The following is a 24,066-nucleotide window of genomic DNA, read 5'->3' as shown; positions in this document are numbered from 1 at the left end:
GAACTGCGAGATGCAGCTTAATAGGAAATCGGTTTACATTCATCAATCAGCACCAGGACAAAAGACGCAAATCCAGCTGGAGCTGGCGATCTAAATCCTCTGGGAGCTTCATCCTGGAATTCTGCGCCTCTCCACAAAGAGCGGCGAGGCGTGGGGGAATTCCCGACCCTTTCGTAATTGAAACGAGGCGTTTCGAGGCTCCAGACATCTCACTAGAGTTGTTACAGCAGGCAACCCAGTGTGTGTGCATGGAGACGGGGACGATCCACATCCTAAAGCCACTATACACCACACTAATCTCAAAACACACACACACACACACACACAACAATAGCTTTAATTAAGGAGGAAACACACACGAGAACAATAAAAGGCAGCTTTGAGAAATCCAAAATGGCGACGGTTTTAATAGCAGATTCTCACACGCCTTTTCAGCCATATGTAGCTCTTCTCCAGGATCTTCCCACAAACATGAAGGAACACAATTCACTGGATGCGATGGAAGTTTCATTGTTCCCAAAGATAAAAAAATTATTGTAGAACCCAATTTTGGACTTTTCTCTCTCTGTTCTTCTCACAACCCTGAAGGAACACAACTGTATCTAGGATGCGTTTGCATCGAATTTTCCCTTCACTGTTCCCAAAGAATTTCCAAAAGATCAAAAAAATCCGATCCAATCACCCAACTGTGCACTAGAGCGACGTGCGCCACACTGTCAAAAAGTACGTAAATCTTCTGTAGTTCTTCTCACAAACCTGAAGGATGCCTTTGGATGCATTAGCGTGAAGATTCCCAAAACATGTTGGGGTTCGAGCGGAAGATCTTCCGTTATAGAGCTCCGACTTCAACCCTACGGAACGCCTTCACACGTTCTACCTAGAATCGCGCCAGAGCTGATATTTTTGCTCTTATCTATCCATTTGTATGGATTGTCCCCCCATCTTTCTCTTTGCAACAAAATCCCTCTTGCATTCTTCCCCTTTTTCTCTTCCTTTTCCTGCTCCCCGAGGCCAAGCTTTTCCCCCGTGACGGATTCGTCCAGACCCATCGATTCCCCTACAAGCCTGAACACAGCCGACTTTACGCACTTAAGTGGCAATTTATCCGGATTATTTCATCACTGGAGTTTTGTCATCGTACACAATAAGCTCCATCACAGAAGAGAGCGGTAGAGTTTAAGATCGTAAAGAAAAATCAATCAGGGCCTTTATGAAGAGGATCATCAGCCCGGGATCATCTCAGTTCATACCTTGTTTGTTTTGCTGATTCGTAGGTTTTTTTTTCTGAAGGATTTTCCCTCCCCCACCCGTTAGCGACGTCTAACCTTTCAGCACATTAGAGCCAGATTATAGCCAAGTTTCACCGTCTTAAATGTGGTCTTCGGACGCGCTCGCATGAACGACGAGACCCAAAACCTGTTCCAGCACGACAACGTGCACAAGACCGGGGTTTAGAGCGGAAAATCCTACTATGAATAAACACCTATTAAACAGCTTTTGGGATGAATCGTGTCTGAATGAGCACAAATTTAGTCTCAACAAAATCTAGAACATCATCTAGAGATTAGAAATGTCCAAAAACGGTGTCCATACGGTGTATCGTGATTTTGTGATTTTGTAACACAGCTGCGTGCGGTACGATTTTCAGCCATACGAAGACAAAATTAAAATAAAAAGTCTAGACGAAGTCAATCCCTCGTCCCTCTCGACCGTGTCTGGAAAGTACACAATCGCCATTTCTGTGAGCAGGGACGTCTCCGATGGGAAAACGAGGACATGAGTGTCTGCCAGTCTTTTTTATACTTATCTACTCTCAGAGTTTAAGAGACAGAGAAGGTGTGGAATGTTATTGTCAGGCGGCCAGTTGCTTAGGCAGGGCCAGGACATGAGTTATTGCAACATCTGGAACGAGACGGGAAAAAGGGCTGCTTTTAATTACACCATGGCTGCAGGAGAGACAAAGGAAAGCATGAGACTGAGAAGAGGTGAAAGTATCCGACGTTGTTTGGTATAAAACACACGATTAAAGCATGAAGACTCGGGTTTCAGATTTTAGAGAAAAATAAGGTAATGCATAAAATCTATTCTTTGTCCCTAAACTTCAGGACGTCCACCATCGCCGTGGATCAGCATACACGTTCAGTGGCTCCACATCTGGCAGCAATGAGCGCAAATTAGCGATGAAATTCCAAGTGTCTAACGGTAAGATAAGGCCCCACATGCTAAATTCATTTCCTCTGCTCAGTCACAGCATCGTTCTGCTTCTCAGGGCTGCAGGGCTTCAGGTCAGGACCCTCCATGTGCATGAAAGCGGGGGGATTTTTTTTTTTCTTTTCTTGCCTTAAAATCACACAGATGTTCAATCTGCAGCCTGCACAAGATCTCATACTGGTTTTAAAGCCAGGTACATTATATGGACGAAAGTATTGGGACACCTTGAGCCAGATGAGGTTTTTCACCATACTTTTGGCCACCAATAGACTATTCCAATTACAACCATTAAAACCATTACATATTGGATACGTTTCAACAGGTTACACTATACGGACAAATTCAGTAAAAGACAGGAGGTGGAGCTGGAGGTATCAGAGCTGAAGATGTTGAGATGTTCGTTGGGAGTGATGACGATGGACAGGATTAAAAATTAGTTTATTAGAGGAACAGCGCATGTAGGACATTTTGGAGACAAGGTGAGGGAGGTGAGATTGAGATGGTTTGGACATGTGCAGAGGAGGGACATGGGGTATATCAGTAGGAGAATGCTGAGGATGGAGACACCAGGAAGGAGGAAAAGAGGAAGACCAAGGAGGAGGTTTATGGATGTGGTGAGGGAAGACATGCAGGTAGTTGGTGTGAAAGAGGCAGATGTAATGGACAGGGGGGTATGGAGCAGATGATCCGCTGTGGCGCCCCCTAATGGGAGAAGCTGAAAGAAGAAGACACTATACAGACAAAGTGATTGTTTTGTTCCACATTTAGTCATAATTTGCTCTTATAATAACCTCTGCTCCTCTGAGATCATGTTCCACTAGATTTTATGGAGAATTTTGGTGTTGTGATATAGGCAAGGTGAGGGTCTGGAGTGCAGTCCGACCCTTATCTTCATGGAGCTGGTTTAGTGCACAGGAGCATCATGCTGGAACTTCCATCCCATAACTGCTACGTCCTTAATTGTTCAAATCATACATCCAATCGACGCGACCCAATAAATCAAAGAGCGGAAACAAGTCGTTGAAGCCAAAGGATGTGCGGATCGATTTGAGATGTTTCCCAGAAGGATCCTGAGAATCCAGACGGAAAGACGTACCGGGATTTGTTTTCGAATCTCTCAGCTCATTAAGGTCTTCAATCTGTGGAGCGGAATTGAGTTTTTCTCACGACGTAAAGAATCCAAACTCCGCTACAGCGACGCCCCAGTAGACGAACCGGAGTCTGTTTGGCGTAAACAGTGACTCCGAGTGGAAGATGACGGCTGGATCAACTTTGCACCAGACACTGATGGTCCAAGGAACAGTCAGTCAATTTCCTGTCTCGTTTCACTGGAGCCAGAAATCAAAGCGCGGAATTGTTTGGAATTTAGTTTGTGGAAACATTTTTTTCTCTCAATGCATGTTGTTTTGTTTGCTTCTCAGTCGTCTGTTTTTGGCGCATTGTGACCAAAGACGTCTGTCTGTAAAACACCAAATAAAAGATTTCTGACTGCTGACAGTTGCTGCTTTTGGCTCCGGTGAACAAAAACATTCTCGTTTTTTTGGAATGAAAAATAGATCCCAGGTTTCTCGTCGATCGCTCGGACTGGCTCAGGCGCAGTACATTCTGCCTTTGTTGATCTTCATGGATGAGTTGGGGCGTTGATCATTCTTTATTTGTTCATCACTATGTCAGCGCTCCTCACCAGCTGTGCTCCAGGTGTTGGTGCGCTTTGTGTGTGGTTTCTCTTCATCGCGCTCCTCCATGGCTAAGAGCCAAAAGTATTCGGAAACTCGTCTTTTTTCATATTCCGCATCTGGTTCTTCTGCAAAATGTTCCTGTAAAACCTTCAGGCACACAATTGTGTAGGCTTGAAAATTTCAACTTGAGCCACAAGATCCCAACGTTTTCCAGCATGACGACGCTCCTGTGCACCTCTGTGAAGATACGGGTTGGAGCGGAAGATCTTGTTGGGCTGCTAAAGAGCTACAAATCCTAAAAACACCTTTGGAATGGAAAATAGCACGGGTCTCCTCGAAATCCAGCAGAACATCATCTCAGAAGAGTGGAGGTTATTAAAACAGGAAAAGGGGGAGGGTGGAATGGGATGTTCAAAATTCTCAGGTGTCCACACACTTGATAGAAACCCATGATGGAAAAAAATTGGCCTGAATGGAATGAAAATGCGACCAGGATCTAATGTCTAATACAGAAGCAGCAGAGAGGAAATGATTATTACGGTGCACATTTTAAAAGAGAATGAGTTTTAAAAAATCCACACACACACACACACACACACACACACACACACACACACACACACACACACACACACACACACACACACACACACACAATTTCACTCTTCGAAACACTGTGCGATGCTCCACGTTATTCCTTGGGAAAATCTTTCCAGGCATGCTTTTGAGGAACATCCCGGTTCTTCACGTGACCGTTCCAGGGTTTTAATACGAGACAAGGAATAAAGTCGGAGGTTCGTTGACTGTGTAGCAGCACGTTTTATTATCAGGGAGTGCAAAAGGGTGCTTGAGTTGTATAAACACACATATGCATTGGGGAACTAAACAGACTCACAAACAGAAATGGGTCAGAAATTGTATTGGTTTGCTGGAAGACGTTTTTTTTTTTTTTTTTTTTTTTGGAATAGATGTAGGCGAAAAGCAAAAAAATACAATAAATCCTAAAATGTCACTAGGCGTGTTATTATTATTAGGCGGAAAAAAAGTACCCAAGAGTCTTGCGGAAACATTGCACAGAAACACAAAGGGGTGTTTGTGTAGAATCGGTGGACCAGCCATTACTATTCCCTCGTTTGTTTCGATTTCTTTTTGTCCATGGCGACGATCTTCTTATAAAAAAATAGTATGCAACGTAATAATGGATCCTATTTACAGTTCATTTACAAAATAAAATAAGCTTTGTATAAAATGTATTTATATATACTTTCGATATCTGTTTTTTTTGTACAATGGATACACTTTTTTTTTGGACACACACACACACACACATACACACACACACACACTATTCCTCATGTTTACCTTTTACATTCGAAACCAGCGTGCACAAGAAGCGTGCGAGCCGAGGTAGAACTGAATTTTGGTCCTCCTTGTTAAATAAACGGAGTGTGGTGCGGTCTGTGTTCTCCGAACGAGGTGCTATGAACACGGTTGCGAGCTCGAACGACCCTCCGATGTCCTGCTGCCGTTGAACGACAGCTCGAACCTGCCGCTGTCCGAGTCCGCTTTCGGCGTCTGGGGAAGAGAACGGGAGCAGAAGTCGTCCTCGTGCTCCGAGTCGTAATCCAGGGCCGTGTAGAGGCTTTCGTGGAGCGTCAGTCCTCTGTGAGAAGACGAAGTGCACAGGTTGGGGTAAAGCTCCTGCTGAGGACGCCATGGGGCTTTACCAAAAGTACCTGGTGAGACAAACAGAAGCACACGAACCGTCAGAGAAGAATATTGGGTTTGTGATTCGTGGGTAACTGCGCGGAATGTTTTTTTTTTTTTTTTTTTACACACCCATGTAGGAAGCGGGGGGCAGCTGTGACTGGAGACACTCTCCCCCGTCACGCTGCACCATCACCCCAGAGCTCACGTGGTCATAAGGGTCCGAGGAAAGCGAAGGAGTGTATGTGTAATATTCTCTCTTTTTTAAACTAGGGAGTGATGGACTGTACGAATCTCTGCACGTACGCCTCTGATCTGCAGCGCAACCTGGAAGGGAAAGAGGGAAACAGGACAGGATTAACACAAACACACTGCAGCTGGAACAGGAAGTTCCTATTATAGAAGGTTCTCTACTAATATGCCTCACCCATATACGTGTCCGTGGGCTCAGGACCATACATGTTGCCTCTCCTCAGCAGTGTGCTGATTGGCCCTTGGAAATGGCAGAGCAGTGGATCAATGGCCGCCTCCATGTCCGCTTCACTTCCAGTGTCCAGCTGACACACGCCTGCAGGTATCGTTAAAAAACCGGTGTTATAAAACCATCGCTGAATTTAGTGCAATCAGAGCCAACATGCCACGATCCGAGATAGATGAGGCTTTTCTCAGAAGTGTGTCCATTAAATCTTCCTGGATTCTCTCCTGTGCATTTAGAGGACTGGTATGGCCATGGACATTGGGCTTTACAGTAACTCAATGGATGGATAAACCATGTCTTATATTTTATAAATATCTACTCTGAATTCAGTACGTCTGATCTTCATTTATTTATTTCCTTAAAGAACCGACCCACAGCCATGTGTGGCACTAATTCACCGGGTGCTTTACCTTTCATGTCCTTGTGCTGCAGGTAGAATCCTCCCATGGAAGAGCTCATGTACTGGTAATTGCTGCCGCTCTCAGAGGGCACGTAGCCGTCCTGGCGCTCTGCCAGAGTTCCCTGAGAGGACAGATAGCTGGGAATGTCTGACGGAAGATTGGTCTCGTCTGCAGAGCGGCAAAAAGGAAAGATTCGTAAAAACAGCAACAACAAAGCAACAGTATGAAGCTGCGTGCGTGAGTTAGAACTAACCGGTGTTGGTGACGCTGCAGTCCTCGTTGCGTCGGCGCGTGTGGTAGATGATGACCACCCACACGAGTGACGTGCCCACCACGCAGCACACTACAGCGATGATGACGATGCCCACAGTGGTCCAGCCGTCCTCGTCTGACCCGCTGCCGCCCGGCCCCAGCACCCCCGTGCCCGCCTGGTTGGACTCACAGTTAGGGTTTGGCAGGACAGACAGGCGCACGTTCCCCCGCTCTGTGCCCAGCGGGTTCGACATCTCACAGGTATACGTGCCCGCGTCGGCCTCTGCTGCGTCCACGATGATCAGAAGCTGGTTTCCAGCGGCGAAAAAGTGGCGCTCGGTCAGAGCTAGCGGCCCGTCGTCTTTGGTCCAGTTTAGGCGTGGTGGAGGGCTTCCTCCTGCGATGCACTGCAGCACGGCCGTCTCGCCCCTCGCCACGGTGCGGTCCGTCAAGGGGCGCAGGAACGAGGGCATTTCTGACAAACCAATAGAGCAATTTGTGATGGACATTCGTCATTGAATACAAATATATCTTCAAATATTTTATATTTTAGGGTGATGATATTAAAAAACACATCATCGGTCAGGAATGAATCTATATAGATATATAAAAATGACAAACAGTTATTGAATACTAAAAATGTACTACAGCTCATTTTGTGAGGGGGAAAAAAATATTAAATAAATTGTGCCATATTAAATCACTCATTTAAATCTGGAGCTGTGAGCTCGGCTTTGGCACAAGTTCTCGGCACGAAAGAAAGAAGGGCAGGCTCCTGTTTTTTACTGTGTTCTGAAGCCAGCGTTCAACCAGAGACATGAAATACGAGCTTAAAGAATTACACACCCGAAATCGAACATTCGTTTCTCCTCTGTGGCGAGAATGAAGGAAAAAAAATGTCCGGAAAACTGGGTAGTGAATCAGCAAATGGTTTCCTTCTTTTTGTATCGTCATTGAGACGTTCGTTTGTTTATTACAAAAAGCTTCTGCGTTTCTTACCTAGCACAGTTAATGTAGCATTAGCCGAAATGGCTCCGGCTGTATTCTGGGCGGTGCAACTGTACACCCCGATATCCTCCGTTTTCACCTTTACGATGAAGAAGACGGCGTCGCTGGGCATCACGTGCATCCGCCGCTCTCTCGCGGCAGGAAAGTCGGTGCCTCCGTCTTTCTGCCACGCAATCTGGGGGGCCGGGTGTCCGGTAGCGGCGCACTCGAGACGGGCTGTAGCTCCGACACGGACTGTCAGATCCATAGGAATTTTATTAAAGGACGGCAGCACTGGAGAGGACGGGAATATTGGGATGTCAGTCGAGGCACAAGATTCAATACTTAGAAAATTCACTTTCATCTCATCCCTGCATAAACGATATGGACAAAAGCATGCGGACACTTGAACGTAATAGTGCTTTTGAGCATCCTGTTCCCATTCCACATTTAATCTCCGTTTGCTGTTCAAAGTTCCTACACATTTTTCATTTAACATCTGAAAGTATGATTTTGAATTCCACTGTGTGTCACGATATGATCTTGGATGCATGTTGTTATATCACCAAATAATTGCCGGAAGGTTGTAGCTACAGCGGCTCACAGCGGCTCAACACCGAGCCACGTTCCATTTATACCATTTATAAATTTCGTTCTCATTCATTCATTCATTCATTTCTAACGGTAAACCTTTGATCCTACAGCAACAGATGAACTGTTCATGTGCAATTGCCAAAAAAACTACAAAACGGAACTTAACACTTTTTGGCCACGCCCACACTGATCGTTTTTAAAACGCATATTTTTTCTTTATTTTGGTCTTTCGTCCACACCGAAACGGCATTCGAGATTTGAAAACAGTGTGATCCTTGTGTGAGTCTTTCGAAAACCATGACGCGTGTTTTGTCTTTGTAGTGATGTTTCAAAGGGCCGGAAAGTAAATAAACGGCAGGCGGGAATGACGCGGGTCGAAGCGTTTTGCTCCTGTGCAGTACGGGGACGCGAACCTTTTCAGACGTTTCAGCGCGGATGAGTGTGGACACGGAGCTTTTTTCAGACGAGAACGCCGCTTTCAAATCTATCCAGAATATTGGCGATGTAGCCTTTGTTTTATAAACCGCCCCCATACTAATCCAGACCTGGCAAACATGCCAATCAAATTCAATACCTTTCCAAAATACGTAGGAGCCCTGTGTTATAATAAACTCCATTCTTCTGGGAAGATGTTCATCATGTACAATCAGGTGCCTCCAACTTTTAAGGGAATTTTTTCAGGGAATAACCAGATATGTCTGTCCTGATACAATTGTCAATATCATGTATACACACATTAGCGTTATGCACAGAAACTGCAGTATCACTTACTGTGGACCGTAAGTTTGGCCTTTAGGGAATAGGTGGAGCCGAAGTGGTTGGAGATGACGCACTGGTATTTGCCCTCGGTGGAAGATTCCACATGGCGCAGCTGCAGCGTGGTCGTGTACTCGGTAACCTGGGTCCCATCGCCCGCTTGCGCCCGGAGATGAGCCTGGTTGTGAATCTCTGCGTTGTTCAGCACCTCGTTGTCTTTCTTCCAAGCGAAGGTCATTGGCGAGTCGCTGGAGCTGGCTGCCGAGCAGACGAACGTCACGTTGGTGCCTTTGATGGCTGACTGCGTCTCGGGCTGCACCGTGATTTGCGGTTTGGGGAAATCAGCTGTTCAAAGACAAATTGAGATCGATTATGAAGAAACGGTCAACAGTTAAATAAGCTGCTTGGAGGAATTCATTACGAACATATTTCCGTTATGATTATTTTTTTTTCCTCCAAGAGAAAAAAAGACCTCATGCTCGATCAGGTAAAAACATGCGCTGGAAAATGTGCACCAGGCACCGACTCACCACACACAAATTCGTCCTGGCTGACCGCAAAGGCGCTCTTGGCCTTCAGTGGCTGTGGATGGGCACAGCTGGCATTTCCAAAGAAGAGGAAGGCGTTTTCTGCCACCCACAGCGGAAACCACTTCAGCTGGCAGTCGCAGAGCAGACTCGACGTATTCAGGTGCCTGGTGGAAAACGAGATGGAAAGAATAAACGAGTGTAAATCAGTGACACGTATCTTCTGAAATGAAGTGACTTGAAATGATATCCAGTCATCGTTCTTACAGTTCTTCCAGTTTCTTCATCTGGGAGAAAGAGTTTCCTTGAACCGACATGATGGCATTGTTGCTGAGGTCACTGAGATAAAATAAAATGATCAAGTGTTACAAAAACACAACGCAGAACAGATAGAAGTGATTCATGTAGACGGATGCGAGTACTCACAGGCGCTCCAGCACGTCTAGACCGGTGAAGGACTTCTTGGTAACTGATCGAATCTGATTCCCTTGAAGAAACCTGAAAGCACAGCGAGTCAGCGTGTCAGAAAAACAGGGAATTATTTTGACGCCGGGACGTTTGAGAACAGCACGAGGGACTCACAGACTTCGCAGACTGTTCAGGGCAGAGAACGGTCCATTCATGTCCTCGATGGTCCAGGAGATCTCGTTATATCTCAGATCCCTTTAAAACACAACACGGAATGTTACATCATTGAATGGTGACCCTCGCTGCAGGTTCACAGATACTCTCCGTCCTCATACTTTCCCGTCCATTATCCTTTATGTATTTACCTGCTGCAGGAGAAGCGACTCCTGTTTCGCCCCAAAGCCCTCCCTGAGACCGTGTTTAACTACATTTAAATAGCTAGTTTCCTCCCTTGCAAGCCTGGTTACAAATGAGTGGGTTGGGGGGGGTTGGCTGAGTGAACACACATGTGCAAGTATGCACACACTCTTCATGCTCCGTTACCATTTGGTTCTGTTTAAAAAAAGCCCAGAGAAGGGAGGAGAGGGAAGTGGGGGGAGGTATTGAGTTTTGCTAAATTGAATGAACAGCAAAGAAATGTAGTGGAGTAGCAAAGCTCATGAGATACTGCAAAGTCGGCTGGATATTTATTCCCGCCCAGAAAGTGTCCAGATTTTGGCTAAACACCTGATGAAATGTAGAAATTTCCCCTGCCAGTCCTAACGGGCCTGATGAACAGGAGTGTATGCAGATTGTGTGCAGTGTGACGGATCACAAAGAGCTGGTTCTGTTTCTAATCTCTTGTACTCACAGCGTGTGCAGACGGGTGAGGTCTCGGAACGCTCCATCGGCGATGAAGCTGACCTGGTTGTAGCCCACAGAGAGCTGCTTGAGTTCGCTCAGGCGCATGAAGCTGCCCTCCTCGAGACGCACCAGCAGATTAGAGCTGAGATCACTGAGATACACAAAAAAAACCTCAGCAAGTCACACTTTTTTGCATCTACTGAGGGATATAAAAGAATTGCACTTATTTCATCACAGTTATTATTATTAGAGTTTTATCATTTTTTTTTATTATTAATAGATAATACATTTTGAATCTGGAAAAGTGGAGTGTCCCGTATTCAGCGTATTTTGTTCGAATTTATTCTAACAGAAAGACGGATGCGTACACATGCTAACGTTGAAATTGTGTTTGACATCACAAATATTTTTCGGATGAAAGTTTCAATTTCACTGAGAAAAAAAATGCGAATTCTCCCTCTTTCCGGATGAGAGTTGAAAAAAATGTGAGCAAGAAGAGAGAGAAATATGGCACCTACAGCTCAGCGAGGTTCTGACAGGGCTCCCAGGGGTCGGCTTTGATGCGGGTGATGGCGTTGTGAGCGAGATGAAGCTGCTGCAGGGACGACAGGCCGTACAGCCAACCCTTACTGACTTCGGTCAGATTGTTGTACTCCATCTGCCTGCTCACACACAAACACAAATCAATGTGACCATCACATGACCACGCACCTTTAACCTATCCGTGTCACATGACACGACGTCCCACAGCGTTAGAGTTATTACGCAGTAATTAATCAAGTGCACTCACAGGACTTCCAATTTACTGAGGCCCCAAAACGCTCCGTCCAGCAGGCGTATGATGCCGTTCCTCTGCATGTTTAAAGAGCGCAGCGAGTGAAGGCCGTTGAAGGTCAAGCTTTTGATTCGTCTCAGCCGGTTCCTGCTCAGGTCTCTGCCAACACACAGGAAGTACAAAGTTGAGCAAAGATGCAGCCTAGATCTTTCACACGTGTAATAAGCGCTGAGCTACTTACAGGTGCTGAAGGTTGTCCAGCTGGAACGTCTTGGCAGGAATGGAGTTTAGACGGTTCCTGTTCAGTCTCAAGACCAGGAGGGTGTCTGAGAGGTTTTTGAAGCAGTCCGGCTCCAACAGGGAGATGCGGTTGTTATTCATGTACCTGAGCAAAACAAAGATAAAACTTCACTGAGCATCAGGAGTAGGACACATGTTGGAATTGCCTTATTTTTCCTTATTCCTAATTAGATCATTAATAAATTGTAAATAAAAAAAGTATAATATAGCGCTCTCCATGCATCATGCCGTCTCACGTGCAAAAACAAACGCTACATGTCATCAGTGATTCGCCTCTAGAGGCCGCTCTCGTAAAGACAGCGGACCGGAAGCCGGAATAACTAATTGTATGGATTTTTCCTGATAGCTGTAGTAAACAATATTACGAGCATGCGAATGCACAACCTACTTGACTCCATGCCATGTGGTCACATGATTAGTGTTCTGCTGCAGAATGAGTTTGGTTGATGAGAAAACTTTGTGTGCATGAACATCCGTGTGTGTGTGTGTGTGTGTAAAACACTCACAGGTTTTTCAGAGGGAGAGACGGGAATCCCTTCACGTCCACCAGGTTGTTGTTGCTGAGGTCCAGGGTCTCCAGGGCAGACAGTGGTCTGAGCTGCTCCGCTGATATGCTGGAGATCTTGTTATTAGCTCTGTTTAAAAAAAAAACCAAATAGAAAGAGCAAGAATTTCAGTAAAACGTTTTTATCAGATTGTCCCTCAGACTCTCGATCTCGTTTTACGGAGGTGGATCATACGAGCCAGATTATTATGCCCTTAGTCATGATGTGGGAGAGCTCCATGGGTTTCTCAGTGTGTGTGTGTGTGTGTTACCCCAAGTCAGAATTCCATGCAACAGGTCAAAACAGCTGAATGCTGGAGTGGCATGTTATTTTGTTTACAAGGTAATTACTTACAAAGTATTTAAAAAACTGCCAATTACTTGCTCGATGAATAGCATTCCGTCAGTGAAAGCATGCCACGGCTGAGACTGGCAATTTCCTGGCCTGCACGCCTCCTAAATTGCAGTGCAGGAGCTGCCTGTGTCCTAAACAGAGACTGTACAGTGCTGCCTTTGTCTATTAATGTGTGTTCATCCATCCATCCATCAATATATCTATCTATCTAGATCTCAATCCATATTATATATGTACAGAGTATATACACGTGTGTGTTTCTTCCCCAAAATATTACCACACACTTGTACAGAATATCTTTGGATGCAGGGACATGAGATTTGTTCCTTCACTTGACCTTGAAGACCCAAAACCTGTTCCAGACAATGCTCCTGTGCACAAAGCCAGCTCCATGAGCATCTAGCTCAAAACGGAAGATCTCATGCGAGAGGGCTATTGACCTTATTGAACATCCTTTGGGATGATTTTTCATGCTGCCTGCACCCCAGGCCTCCTCACCACACCTACATCGCTTTACTAACGCCCCCTGTGGACAAATGAGCACAAATCTCTCCACTGATCTTGTAGAAGGTTGCCCCAGAGGAGCGGAGGATCATTATCGCAGAATGTGGATGTGAATGTGAAACGAGGTGGTCAAGGAGCGATCTATATTTAGTGTAGGAGCAGGGGGTGGAATGGGATGTTCAAAAAGTCCAGGTGGCCGCAAACTTTTGCTTTAATATATATAAAGACACGGTTGAGGGAAAACATGTTTCCACCACAATTGAATTGAACACCTGTGTTGAGACTCGGTCTACCTGCCTTTACCTACACGTTTCCAGCTTCAGCTCTCTATATTCAGTACAGGCCATGACTCAGCTCTCTTTCCACTGCAGCCATCCACACCGTCTCTTCTTCTCGAAAAGAATGAAGGAAAAAAAAGAAAGAAAAAGAATCCCCTCCTGGCTGTCAGCAGCAGTAAGCCACCCAGTGAAAGAGCTACAAGCCGGCCTTTTTGTGTGCAGATTTGCACAGGGCTTTTGCATGCACCACGGTCACACCACCTGCGGCTCCGTTTTCACCATCCACACGAGCCGCTGACCAGCATCTTGAATTTCCAGTTTTTTCCTTTTCAAAGGCCAGAGAGAGGCAACAAAAGAAATAAATAAAAAAAAATGAGAGAGAGGAGGAAGAAACCAACGAGTGGTGCGGAAAACAAAACAAAAAGTCCAGGTAAATGGAATCGCCTTGTTTATGAAAAAGATCGCCAGGGAACAGATGTGATGGGGTGAAAACATCTACGGTAAGCAGGAGAAGATCTCCGGAATATGTTTACGAGGTCGATATCATGGAGCGGATTGAGTTGGGTCTTTATTTCTCTCTCGGACACCAACACGGGTGCCTACAGATGTGTGCGAGCGAATTCCAGACCGCCTTATCTCTTAATCTCCTGCCCCTTCAGGCCGGGACGTGCGCGCACACACACACACACACACACACACACACACACACACACACACACACACACACACACAAGCACCACATTGTGCCTCAGAAAACACACACTTCTAATTTGTTCGGCCAATTTTTTGCCTAATAAGCTCGTTATACATCATTACTCGAATGGTTTCAGGCTGTGGCCCGGCAGCCCGAGCTACCTCTCACACGTCAAAGGGGTTTTAAGGAGCGTTCAAACTACGCTGCGTGGCCAAAAGTATTGGGACACACGGCTTCTCCATCTGCCAGATGTGGTTCTTCCCTGAACTAGAATGTCTATGAATGTAGCAGCATAACATTTTCCCTTTACTTTAAGTAGAAAACTCAAACCTGTTCTGTGCCTCAAAAAAAAAAAAAAAAAAAACTTTTCTTAAATCACACACACACACACGAGAACCAAGTGTATTTAAAACATCTCTGTATGAAGCACAATTTCAGCATACTTTCCCAATGAAGTCAGGATCTAGTCTGCGAAAAGAAATAGCTCCCCGTGCACTTTTTCACTCTTTCTCCTAGTTTTTCACCTCCCCTTCTCCTTGTGGGTGACGGGGATGGAACGCTGGAGTATCGAATGGCACTCGACTCTTGTTTAAACAGTAAAGCAGACACGGCGGCAGCTCCCATCGACTCGACTGACCCAGAAGCCCGGAGAATAACAAACGCAGAGAACTCGGCAGCTGGGAGCAATTCCGTCGCCTGCGTTTTTTATCAAATTGAACCATTTGCGTGGAATTTTGTTTGGACGGCGTTGCTATATTCTGTTGGCGGTACTCGAATACAAATCCCGTAGCTGTAACACGGTATTTCAAAATGCAAGAACGTGATAAAAAACTTGGGATGTATTCTGTGCTCAGACGGTCAGAAACGGACCCTTCCTTATGGCTCCGCCCCTTTACAGAAAAATAAAGCAATGGCAATTTTTTGAAATAAATGAATCGGTTATAAATTCCAGTTCCAGCTGTTTATTCATGAACTCGGTGAAAAAGTTCAGAGCTGCGAGTTCCTGTTTTTCAGTTTTCAGTGTGATAAAATCTGTTCACGAGCAGGTAATCTCACCGAGATCTCACTGAGTCTCACCTGCGAAACACACACACACTTCACACAGCACAACGGCCTCACCTACGCTCACTGTAAATACTAACAACAACAACAACAATCATAATAATGTGCTGTAACATCGTCCTTATACACTCTAAACATTACTTACAGAGAGAGAGAGAGAGATAAATACAGAAAAACCAGGAAACAAAGAGAGGATAAGACAAAGAGAAAGACAGACAGAGAGAGGGATAGATACAAAAATGAGAAAGATACATACAGAAACAGAGAGATAGATGGAGAGATAGACAGACACGGAAACAGAGAGAAAGAGAGACAGTGAGAGGGATAGACAGACAGATATAGAAACAAAAAAGAGAGAAGACAGATAGAGAGATAAATATAGAAAGACACAGAAAGAGAGAGAAGAGAGGAGTGTTGATCCGACATGCCATGTTCAGGCTGAAAGTTGAAGTTTGTGGGTTATTGTTAGCTGAGACGTGTGTGTGTGTGTGTGTGTGTGTGTGTGTGTGTGTGTGTGTGTAAATGCGGAATAAACGACGCTCATTGTCGCGTGAAGAAAGTCTGAAACTGGAGTTTCATCGTGGACTTTTTTTCCCTCCTTTCATTTCTCCTTCGGCGCACAGTCGAGCGCTTACACTCGGTTTCCTCCTGCCTCACAGCAGTCACGCTTCTTATTACAGGCGCCACTGCAGACCGAGTCATCACACGCCTCTGCCAACTTCTGTTCTCCTTCCAGGAGCAAATACCACACACACACACACACACACACACCCCCACACACACACACACCTAATCGAGTGGGGAAAAGCGCAAATAGAGCCTTCAAATCAACCATGTTGATCAGACGTGTTTGGGGTGGGGGGATCTTACAACAGCTGGATGATGTCACAACACCTGGATGGAAAAAGGAAATGCTTGCGAGGTGGATTGGTTTGAAAAACCTTGAGTGTAGTAAATCCCGAGCGCGCACACATGAGCCAGCGAGGCAGTTTCCCTTCGCACTGTGTGTGTGTGTGTGTGTGTGTGTAGATATATAAAGCAGATCTGCACGAGTCTGCACATGAACGGCCCTCGGCAGCTCTTCGTGTCCCGACACGCTCACTCCGAGTGTGGGGAGGATCAGAATATCAAGCCTTTGGCTCAGTCATATCTGGTGTGTAATCTCTCACTCGATCTGCAACCCCCTGTAATCACCAGATGCATCGTGGATCGGAGTGAATGAAGATTTTCACTACATATTCAATGGTGAATTCTGGGTCACGTGATCTGGCCAAAGGTTTGTGGACACCCGAGCACAAGATTGTGCTTCTTTATAAACATCGCGTTCCACATCGGGTCCTTGTTTGCTGTGCTAACAACCTCGGCTCTTCTACGGAGATGTTCCAGATGTTCTGGGAGGTGTTCCATAGGGTCTATAGCTCTAAAGCAATACACTATATGGAAATAAGCTTATGGACACCTGAGATCCACTCTTAGAAGACGTTCCACTAGATATGTGCTTCAGCCAAAGGGTGTTAGTAAACTGGGGCACTGTAGGTCGTCAGGTGAGGTGAGGAGGTCCGGGTGTTCACGTTCATCCCAAATGTGTTCGATATGATTTAGAGCAGGCCGCTCAAGATCTTTCACTCCAACCCATAAGCTTGTAGATTTGGGTCCTAGTTTCCTTCAAGTGAAGAGAAAACTTTCATACTTTTACATCTGAAGAGATTCAACTATATGGGTGAAGAACCATTTGGAAAATCCCTGTGTCCTGATACTTTTGGAGGCTGGAGAGCCAACGTCAGGATAGATGATGCACCTGTAACGGCGTCATGGCGCACAGCACTCCGGATAGATCACACCATCATTGAACACAGATGTACAGCAGGTGAAAGGTTGGTGGACTAATAAATAAATAAATAAATAAATCAATCATACTCACAGATTGAGAGCGCTGATGTTTCCAGAATGAGGACCAAAATCCGGTACAGTCTCCAAGTCGTTGTTGTCCAGTTTTCTGCAGGTTGAGAACACAGACATGAGAACGAGGGAGAGGGAGAGGAGGAAAAAAAAGTTAGATGGAGAGTGTTTTACTTACATTTCGGCGAGGTGCTGGACTCGGGGGAGAAGCAGTGCTTCAGGAATGCTCCGTATCTTGTTATGGCTCAGATCTCTGTGAAGAAAAGGCCTTTCGTCAGAGACGCGCTCGGGGCACAGCACCAGATAATCGGAATCACGCCGAGATGAGGCGAACATTTTATATCAAAATCCGACAAACACTGCACTAAACTGTAGGACCAAAGTATCGAGAAACCGACTTCTAAGGTTTTTTTCCATAAACTGTTCCCACAAAGTTGTAGACTAGAAAAATGCATACTGGATTAAAACAACAACAACAATAAATATGAATATCAATCAATAAAGGTAATTCTATAAAATTCATAAATTTAATAAATATAGAATAGCGCTCTCCGTGCAGCACGTCGTCTCTCTGGCGCCTCTAGAGGGCGCTCTTGTAAAGACCCGAAGCCAGAAAAACTATTGGTATGGATTTTTGCTGACAGTTCAAGCAATCATTTATTAGGCCTGAATAATGAATCGGTCGTCCTCTATTTGGGACTTGCTGCGACCTGGGGGGCGGGGGGATGGGGGGGGCCGGTGTGAGGCGACGTGAGGCGAGGAGGAATCGGCACTTGGGAAAGCTGCCGTTGGAGTTTCCCCGACTTTGCGCTCAAGCTCCACTGCGGTGCCATCTGGTCTCGATCAGCGCCGGTTTAGAGCAGGGGGAAAAGTAACAGCTCCTAATCTGTTCGCAACGCCGCGAGATCGAGCGCCGCCTTCCGTTTCCATCCCAGTGTGCACGTTGTTTTTCCCACGTTCTCCTGAAGATCGTTTTTTTGTGATGAAACCAACACAGCAGGCGACTCAACGTTCTCGATTCATCAGCTGTCCTGTGCGAGTCCTGCAGCATGGTGTCCACTTGAGGCCGCTTCAGACTGAGTGCTGAAATGCACCGATAGCGTTAGATAACGCGGTGTGTTTATCGCAGCTGCACTTCCTCTGTAAATCCATGTCAGAAGTGGATCAGATAACGACCCTGCTGTGTGTACACTTCCACTTCAGACCAGTGAGTAGATGCTGCTGTGACGTGTGAAAAAGAGAAGAAAAAAAAGCCAGATATCCATCCGGGGTTTTGAAAGTGGCTGATTATTTCCCCTTCTGTGTTTTTTCTGCGCACACTTTAGGGATGTGTTTGTGCAGGGAAAATGTAATGCTACTGCATCCAAAACCAGCCACATGAAGATACGCCTTAAATAGGCTGGAGTGGAAGATCTCCTGCCATAGAGCTCTGCTTCCCTCACCTACATCAATACCAAAACCATCTACTGGAACTGAACCCCAAGCGTATCAAGACTTCACAAATCATTTACTCACCCCCAACCCTCTGCCTGTGGAAGTTACACAATCAGATCCACTTCGAGCAGCTCCTTAATAACGTCACTAGTTGGATTTAGGTGTTAATCAAGCAGAAATAATGGGCTGCAGGGGAAACAAAGGGCTCGGGCACTCGGGGGGCTTTACAACGTGCAGGAGAACCATTCAGTAATTAGCATGGAGCAGCACAAAGAACTCCATTCCCCCTACAGCTACAACTAGGGGTGTGTGTGTGTGTTTGTGTGTGTGTGTGTGTGTGTTTCCCTTTGGCACAAAAGGAGAAGGAGGTCTGTGGTGGGAGAAACTTTCCGCACTTCTTACACTGTGATGCCAAACAGTGAAAGAGTGCAAGAAAGAAAGACAGAAAAAAACGAATGAACAGAAAGAAGAAAGATAGGAAAAGAGAAAGAACCAATTAAGGAAAATACAAACAAATGGTAGGGAGAGAGGAAGAAAGAAAGAAAGAAAGAAATGGAAGGAGAGAAAGAAAGAATAAAACAAAATGGGGAAAAGAAAAAGACAAAGGAAACGAACGAACAGAAGAAAGAACAAGAAAAGACAGAAAAACAAAAATGGAAGGAAGGCAGAAAGAAAGAATTACAGACAGAACAAACGAATTAACAGAAAGAAGGCAGAAAGAAAAAATGAAGGAACCAATGAAGAAAGATACAAAAAGAAGAAAAACAAGCAAATGGTAGGGAGAGAGGAAGAAAGAAATGAAATGAAAGAACAAACTAATGGAGAAAGAAAGAAAGAATAAAACAAACGGGGAAAAGAAGAAAAAAGAATGACAAGAAACGAATGAACAGAAGGAAGGAAAAGAAAAAGACAGAAAAACAAAAATGGAAGGAAGGCAGGAAGAAAGAAAGAAAGACAAAAACAAATGGAAGGAAGGAGGGAAAAAAGAATGACAGACAAAACAAATGGATGAACAGAAGGAAGGAAGGAAGGAAGAAAGATCGTACTAAAGTGTGGGTTCTTTAGAGAAATTTGAAGGACAGTTTCCTCCTCCATCAGAGAGATTTTTTGAAACTCTGGTCTGCAGATGCAAAACCACAACAGAATCAGAAGCGGCGGGTTTTGGTTGAGCAGTGAGAAGGAGAAAGGACGGTTCCTCTGTGTGAAAGTGTCAGACATGGTGGAGGAAGTGTGATGGTCTGGTGCACAGAGTGAGTAGAACCAAAACTCCTCCTACACCACGTTACAGCACCACGCAATGCACCCTGATATCCACCAAGCTGCTCAGGGATTCAGAACATACTGTAGAAGAGAAGAACAAGACGGTAGGATTCAAAGCCTGAAACGAGAAGCACAGTCTCACACACTCGGACCTGATGAAGCAGGTTTGGAATGAACTGGACAGAAAGTAAAGGAACCTGCAAGTGAGGGAACACATCTGAGGGAACTTCTGCGACAAAGTTGGGAAAAAACTTTCCAAACTTTTTTCTTTATTTATTTTATGCTTGACTGTCAGAGAACATGGCCGTGTGTGTGTGTGTGTGTGTGTGTGTGTGTGTGAGATATATTAAAACAAAAAACACACAAGCTTTCTTCCACCAGCACAACAAACACATTCATTCCAGCTGTTCTTCACGCAGAACCAAATCCAAAGATCAAAATGACCCCTTTCATTAGGTATATATTCTTCAGGCCTGGGGGGGTATAAGGAGGGTGTCTGGGGGGTTTATGAGGGGGGAGGTTTTGTCTAGACAATGGGATCTTAGTGAGGTTTGTATATAGTGAACAGTACACTTGGAGAATATTGTTGGGGTTGTGTTGGTTTATTTACAGTGATTTTTCACCTCTGGAAACAAAAACAATGAGGTTTTTGTGCTTTTTTTTCCCCAACATTGCATATTTAAAAACGTTTTAAAGTTTTAAATTAAGTTTAAACATACAGGAGAAAAGAGTAAGTGTTAATAAGTTTCACAGAAAATTATATTTTATACTTATATTGCTGTACGTTTTTGCACTTTTAGGGAATGTTGGGGTTTGAACAGAACGGTGATGAAGGAATGCGCGTTCACGACACACGGGCGCGTTCACGACGCACAGGCGCGCTCCCCGAAAGCGTAAAAAAGTGGCGTTAAAAATATTTTATCCCCAATAGAGCGTGTGTGTGTGTTTTTTTGCGCGCGCTCTATTGAGGATGACATTTATTTCTATAATCCATTTTTTCCACACGCACGCGCGCGCGCTCTCGGTGCTCCACTGATACAATATTTCCAGAAAACCGACTTTTTGTAGCGCAGAAAAACAAAAGTGTAAAAAAAAGAACAAGAAAAAAGCGTCACTTACACGTGTGTGATCCAGGACGGGATTCTCGGGATTTTTGAGGCTTTTATGACCCGGCTACAGTCCAGTAACGTTCCCTTGCATGTACACGGACTCGGACACGGTTCCGAACTCTCCACATGCCCGGGGAGGAGCTGAGCTGCGGCCAGGAGAAGCAAAAGAACCGCAGACCTTACAGCGCCGAGCGGCTGCTCCTCCAAAGCGGACATTTTCCTCCTCAAAAAAAAGGGGGAGATCCTCCACACACAACTTTCTTCACTTCAGGAAAGTTTTAACAAAAGAACCAAACGTCCTGTTTTTCCTCCAAACTATTGAGAACTTCTTCGGCTTTATCCGGATAAAAGTGAATACGTTGCTCCTCCACTCAGATCCATGCTCGCGTCGAAAATCTCCGTGTGTGTGTGAGAGAGTACGAATGAGTTGTTTCTCCGCTGTAGCTGAAGCGCGTCGACCGACATTCCAGAGTCTCCCAGCGAGCGCGCTGATTGGTTGAGAAACAGGAAGTACGTTTGAGGAGCACTATGGGTCATGTAGTCCACGTTTCACAACCTGGAATTGTAGTCAAACACCAAAACTGAAAAATAGTACAGTCCATGTTTATAATAACAATATAATAACAATGTAAGCAACAATTAGAACACAAAATGCTGTTACTACTACTATTGTACTTGATGATGATGATGATGATGATTGTTATATGACCGGCTTGACCCCGTTGTGTAATTGTTTTGTTTAACAAAAGACACTTCTGCTATTAGCATTTAAAAGAACACACGTTAGAGCCCATTGTCTTCGGGGTTCCTGTGTGAAATGTGCATCTAAATACGTTTCCGATCGTTCCCTCCAAAAAAGTAGTACTTTTGGGAATATGTTAAAGCACACGCTTTTTTTTGTGGGGTGAAACCTTCCACTCCAACCCGTATCTTCATGGAGCTTTTGCACAGGGGTCATTGTCATGCTGGAACAGGTTTGGGTCTCGTGGTTCAAGTAAAGAAAAATCTCACCCCATCATGTATACACTCGTGTGTCTCCAGGATTGTGGAAACATTTTGAGGAAGAAACTCATAGAAGGAAAAGTGAGGTGCTTAAATTCTTTAGTGCATATAGTGTATATATGGTATGAATACCTACACTATATAGTCGTACTCATTCATGTAGTCAATCGTGTCACAACGTGTGAGTGTTTTTTTTTTTTAAAAAGAGAGTGTTTTATCAAGAATGGCGCAAAAAACAAAAAACATTTAGTTCTCCAGGTGGAAGGAAACACGTTATTGGTTAGAGTGTCTCTAAGGTGAAATATCAGACTGATCAGAGCTGACATCAACAAGCTATATATGCTTTATACTCTATATACTTTAATCACTGTATATAACCTCTGTACAATACATGTACATATTACAAAGTATATCTTTTTTACTCCTCATTACATCTGCACTATTTTTTATCTATATTTATCTTTATATCTTTATATCCTTACTGTACATTCTGCCCAACATTTCACATTTATGTATATATATGTATATAATGTGTGTGTGTGTGTATATATATATATATATATATATATATATATATATATATATATATATATATATATATATATATATATATATATGCACTTTTGCACGATTGCTACATTTTGCACTTCGGGTAGATGCCAAACTGCATTTTGTTGCTGTGTATCTGTACAATACAATGACAATAAAGTTATATCTATCTATCTATCTATCTATCTATCTATCTATCTATCTATCTATCTATCTATCTATCTATCTATCTATCTATCTATCTATATTTTCTAAAAAGCATCTCGAATCGTGAGGTGGATGAGCTTTAAGAGCAAAGTATCTTTTTTTCTTAATAACAGTCAGAATAACACTAATGACTTGTACGAGACTAAAACCTCAGTTCACCGCTGAGCCTCACAGGGTGAAGCGATCAATCAGACGTGTGTAAAATTATTTCGACGTGAGGTTTAGGAACGTGGATGTGCACGTACTTGTTCGCATGCCTGAGCGGCTCAAATAAGACATTTATTCCTTTGTTTGTTTGTTTGTTTATTTATTTTTCTCACGATCGGTCCTCAGGTTAGAGCACACATGGTTCTGGATTTTCAACCCGACATGATCCGTAGCGTAAAATGGGGGAAAAGAGCTGACTTGCTTGAAATATAGTTTTAAAAAGTTTATACATAAGCATTGTCCAGGGTTCAGTCCTTCAGTTTATATAGCGAAGATACTTGGCTTTGTGTCTCACCTCTCGTTCTTTTACGTACACAACCCGCTGTCTTCGTAATGCTTCTGAAAACTTGAAAAACTGAGATCACGCTTCTGAAGCGTTAAAAAAAAAGCCAGGTATTTTGGAGTGTGTCCCAGGATCCAGGCCTACGAGTGGCCACATGCCAGTTATTATACTTAGAATAGCAACTTTAATAAAAAAAAAGTTCTCCCAGCATGCTTTGCACCAAGGAGTGTTCCGAGCCAGTATAAACATTAGCTGTGGGGTGGTAATGGGGGATGGGGTAGAAAAAGGAGGGGTATTCTTAGCAGGTGATGGCAGGCAGGCGGTGTTTTTTTTACGCTTCAGGATTCGAGTCGAATGTGTGCTAGAAAGAGCAGTTGTGTGCTGCACAGAGCAGCGTGGTGTTGCGTCTACCACACAGACATTCCACCAGAGCAACGTTTGGCTCGAAGCCTGCACGCTGGAGGAGCATATGAAGCTCTGAGACAACCTACTGTGCGTTTTAGACCTGATGAAAGATAATAATGACAATATCACAGGTTTCATCTAATGCGCTATGCCCTGACAAATGACTGTACCATGTCGGGGTTTTTGGGGGAATTAAACAGAGAGGAACTCACTAATCTGAGGACTTGTAAACCAAAAATTTTGGGACACTCGACTTATGACACATGTGGTTCTTTCCCAACATGTCACAGATACAGTTGTATATAATGTCTATGGACACGTTGGCATGAAATTTTCCCTCCACTTGAACTAAGAGA

General features: G+C 44.5%; 1 protein-coding gene across 1 annotated transcript; it reads right to left on the bottom strand.

The window, feature by feature from the left end:
* Positions 1-4,685: 4,685 nt before the first annotated feature.
* On the bottom strand, positions 4,686-21,521 carry lrig3 (leucine-rich repeats and immunoglobulin-like domains 3). Its single transcript, XM_046873963.1, has 19 exons — positions 21,068-21,521; positions 17,433-17,507; positions 17,277-17,351; positions 12,425-12,553; positions 11,860-12,003; positions 11,634-11,777; positions 11,362-11,505; positions 10,851-10,994; positions 10,175-10,255; positions 10,019-10,090; positions 9,860-9,931; positions 9,596-9,759; positions 9,081-9,410; positions 7,728-8,009; positions 6,730-7,203; positions 6,486-6,644; positions 6,025-6,165; positions 5,730-5,924; positions 4,686-5,626 (listed from the first exon to the last, which is right to left on the bottom strand). The coding sequence occupies exons 1-19, from the start codon at positions 21,271-21,273 to the stop codon at positions 5,370-5,372; spliced, it is 3,288 nt and encodes a 1,095-aa protein (XP_046729919.1). The 5' UTR covers positions 21,274-21,521; the 3' UTR covers positions 4,686-5,369.
* Between the last annotated feature and the right edge of the window lie 2,545 nt (positions 21,522-24,066).

The sequence above is a fragment of the Silurus meridionalis genome, chromosome 18, assembly GCF_014805685.1.
Source record: "Silurus meridionalis isolate SWU-2019-XX chromosome 18, ASM1480568v1, whole genome shotgun sequence".
Classification (NCBI taxonomy): Eukaryota; Metazoa; Chordata; class Actinopteri; order Siluriformes; family Siluridae; genus Silurus; species Silurus meridionalis.
This window is presented reverse-complemented; position numbering and strand designations above follow the sequence as displayed.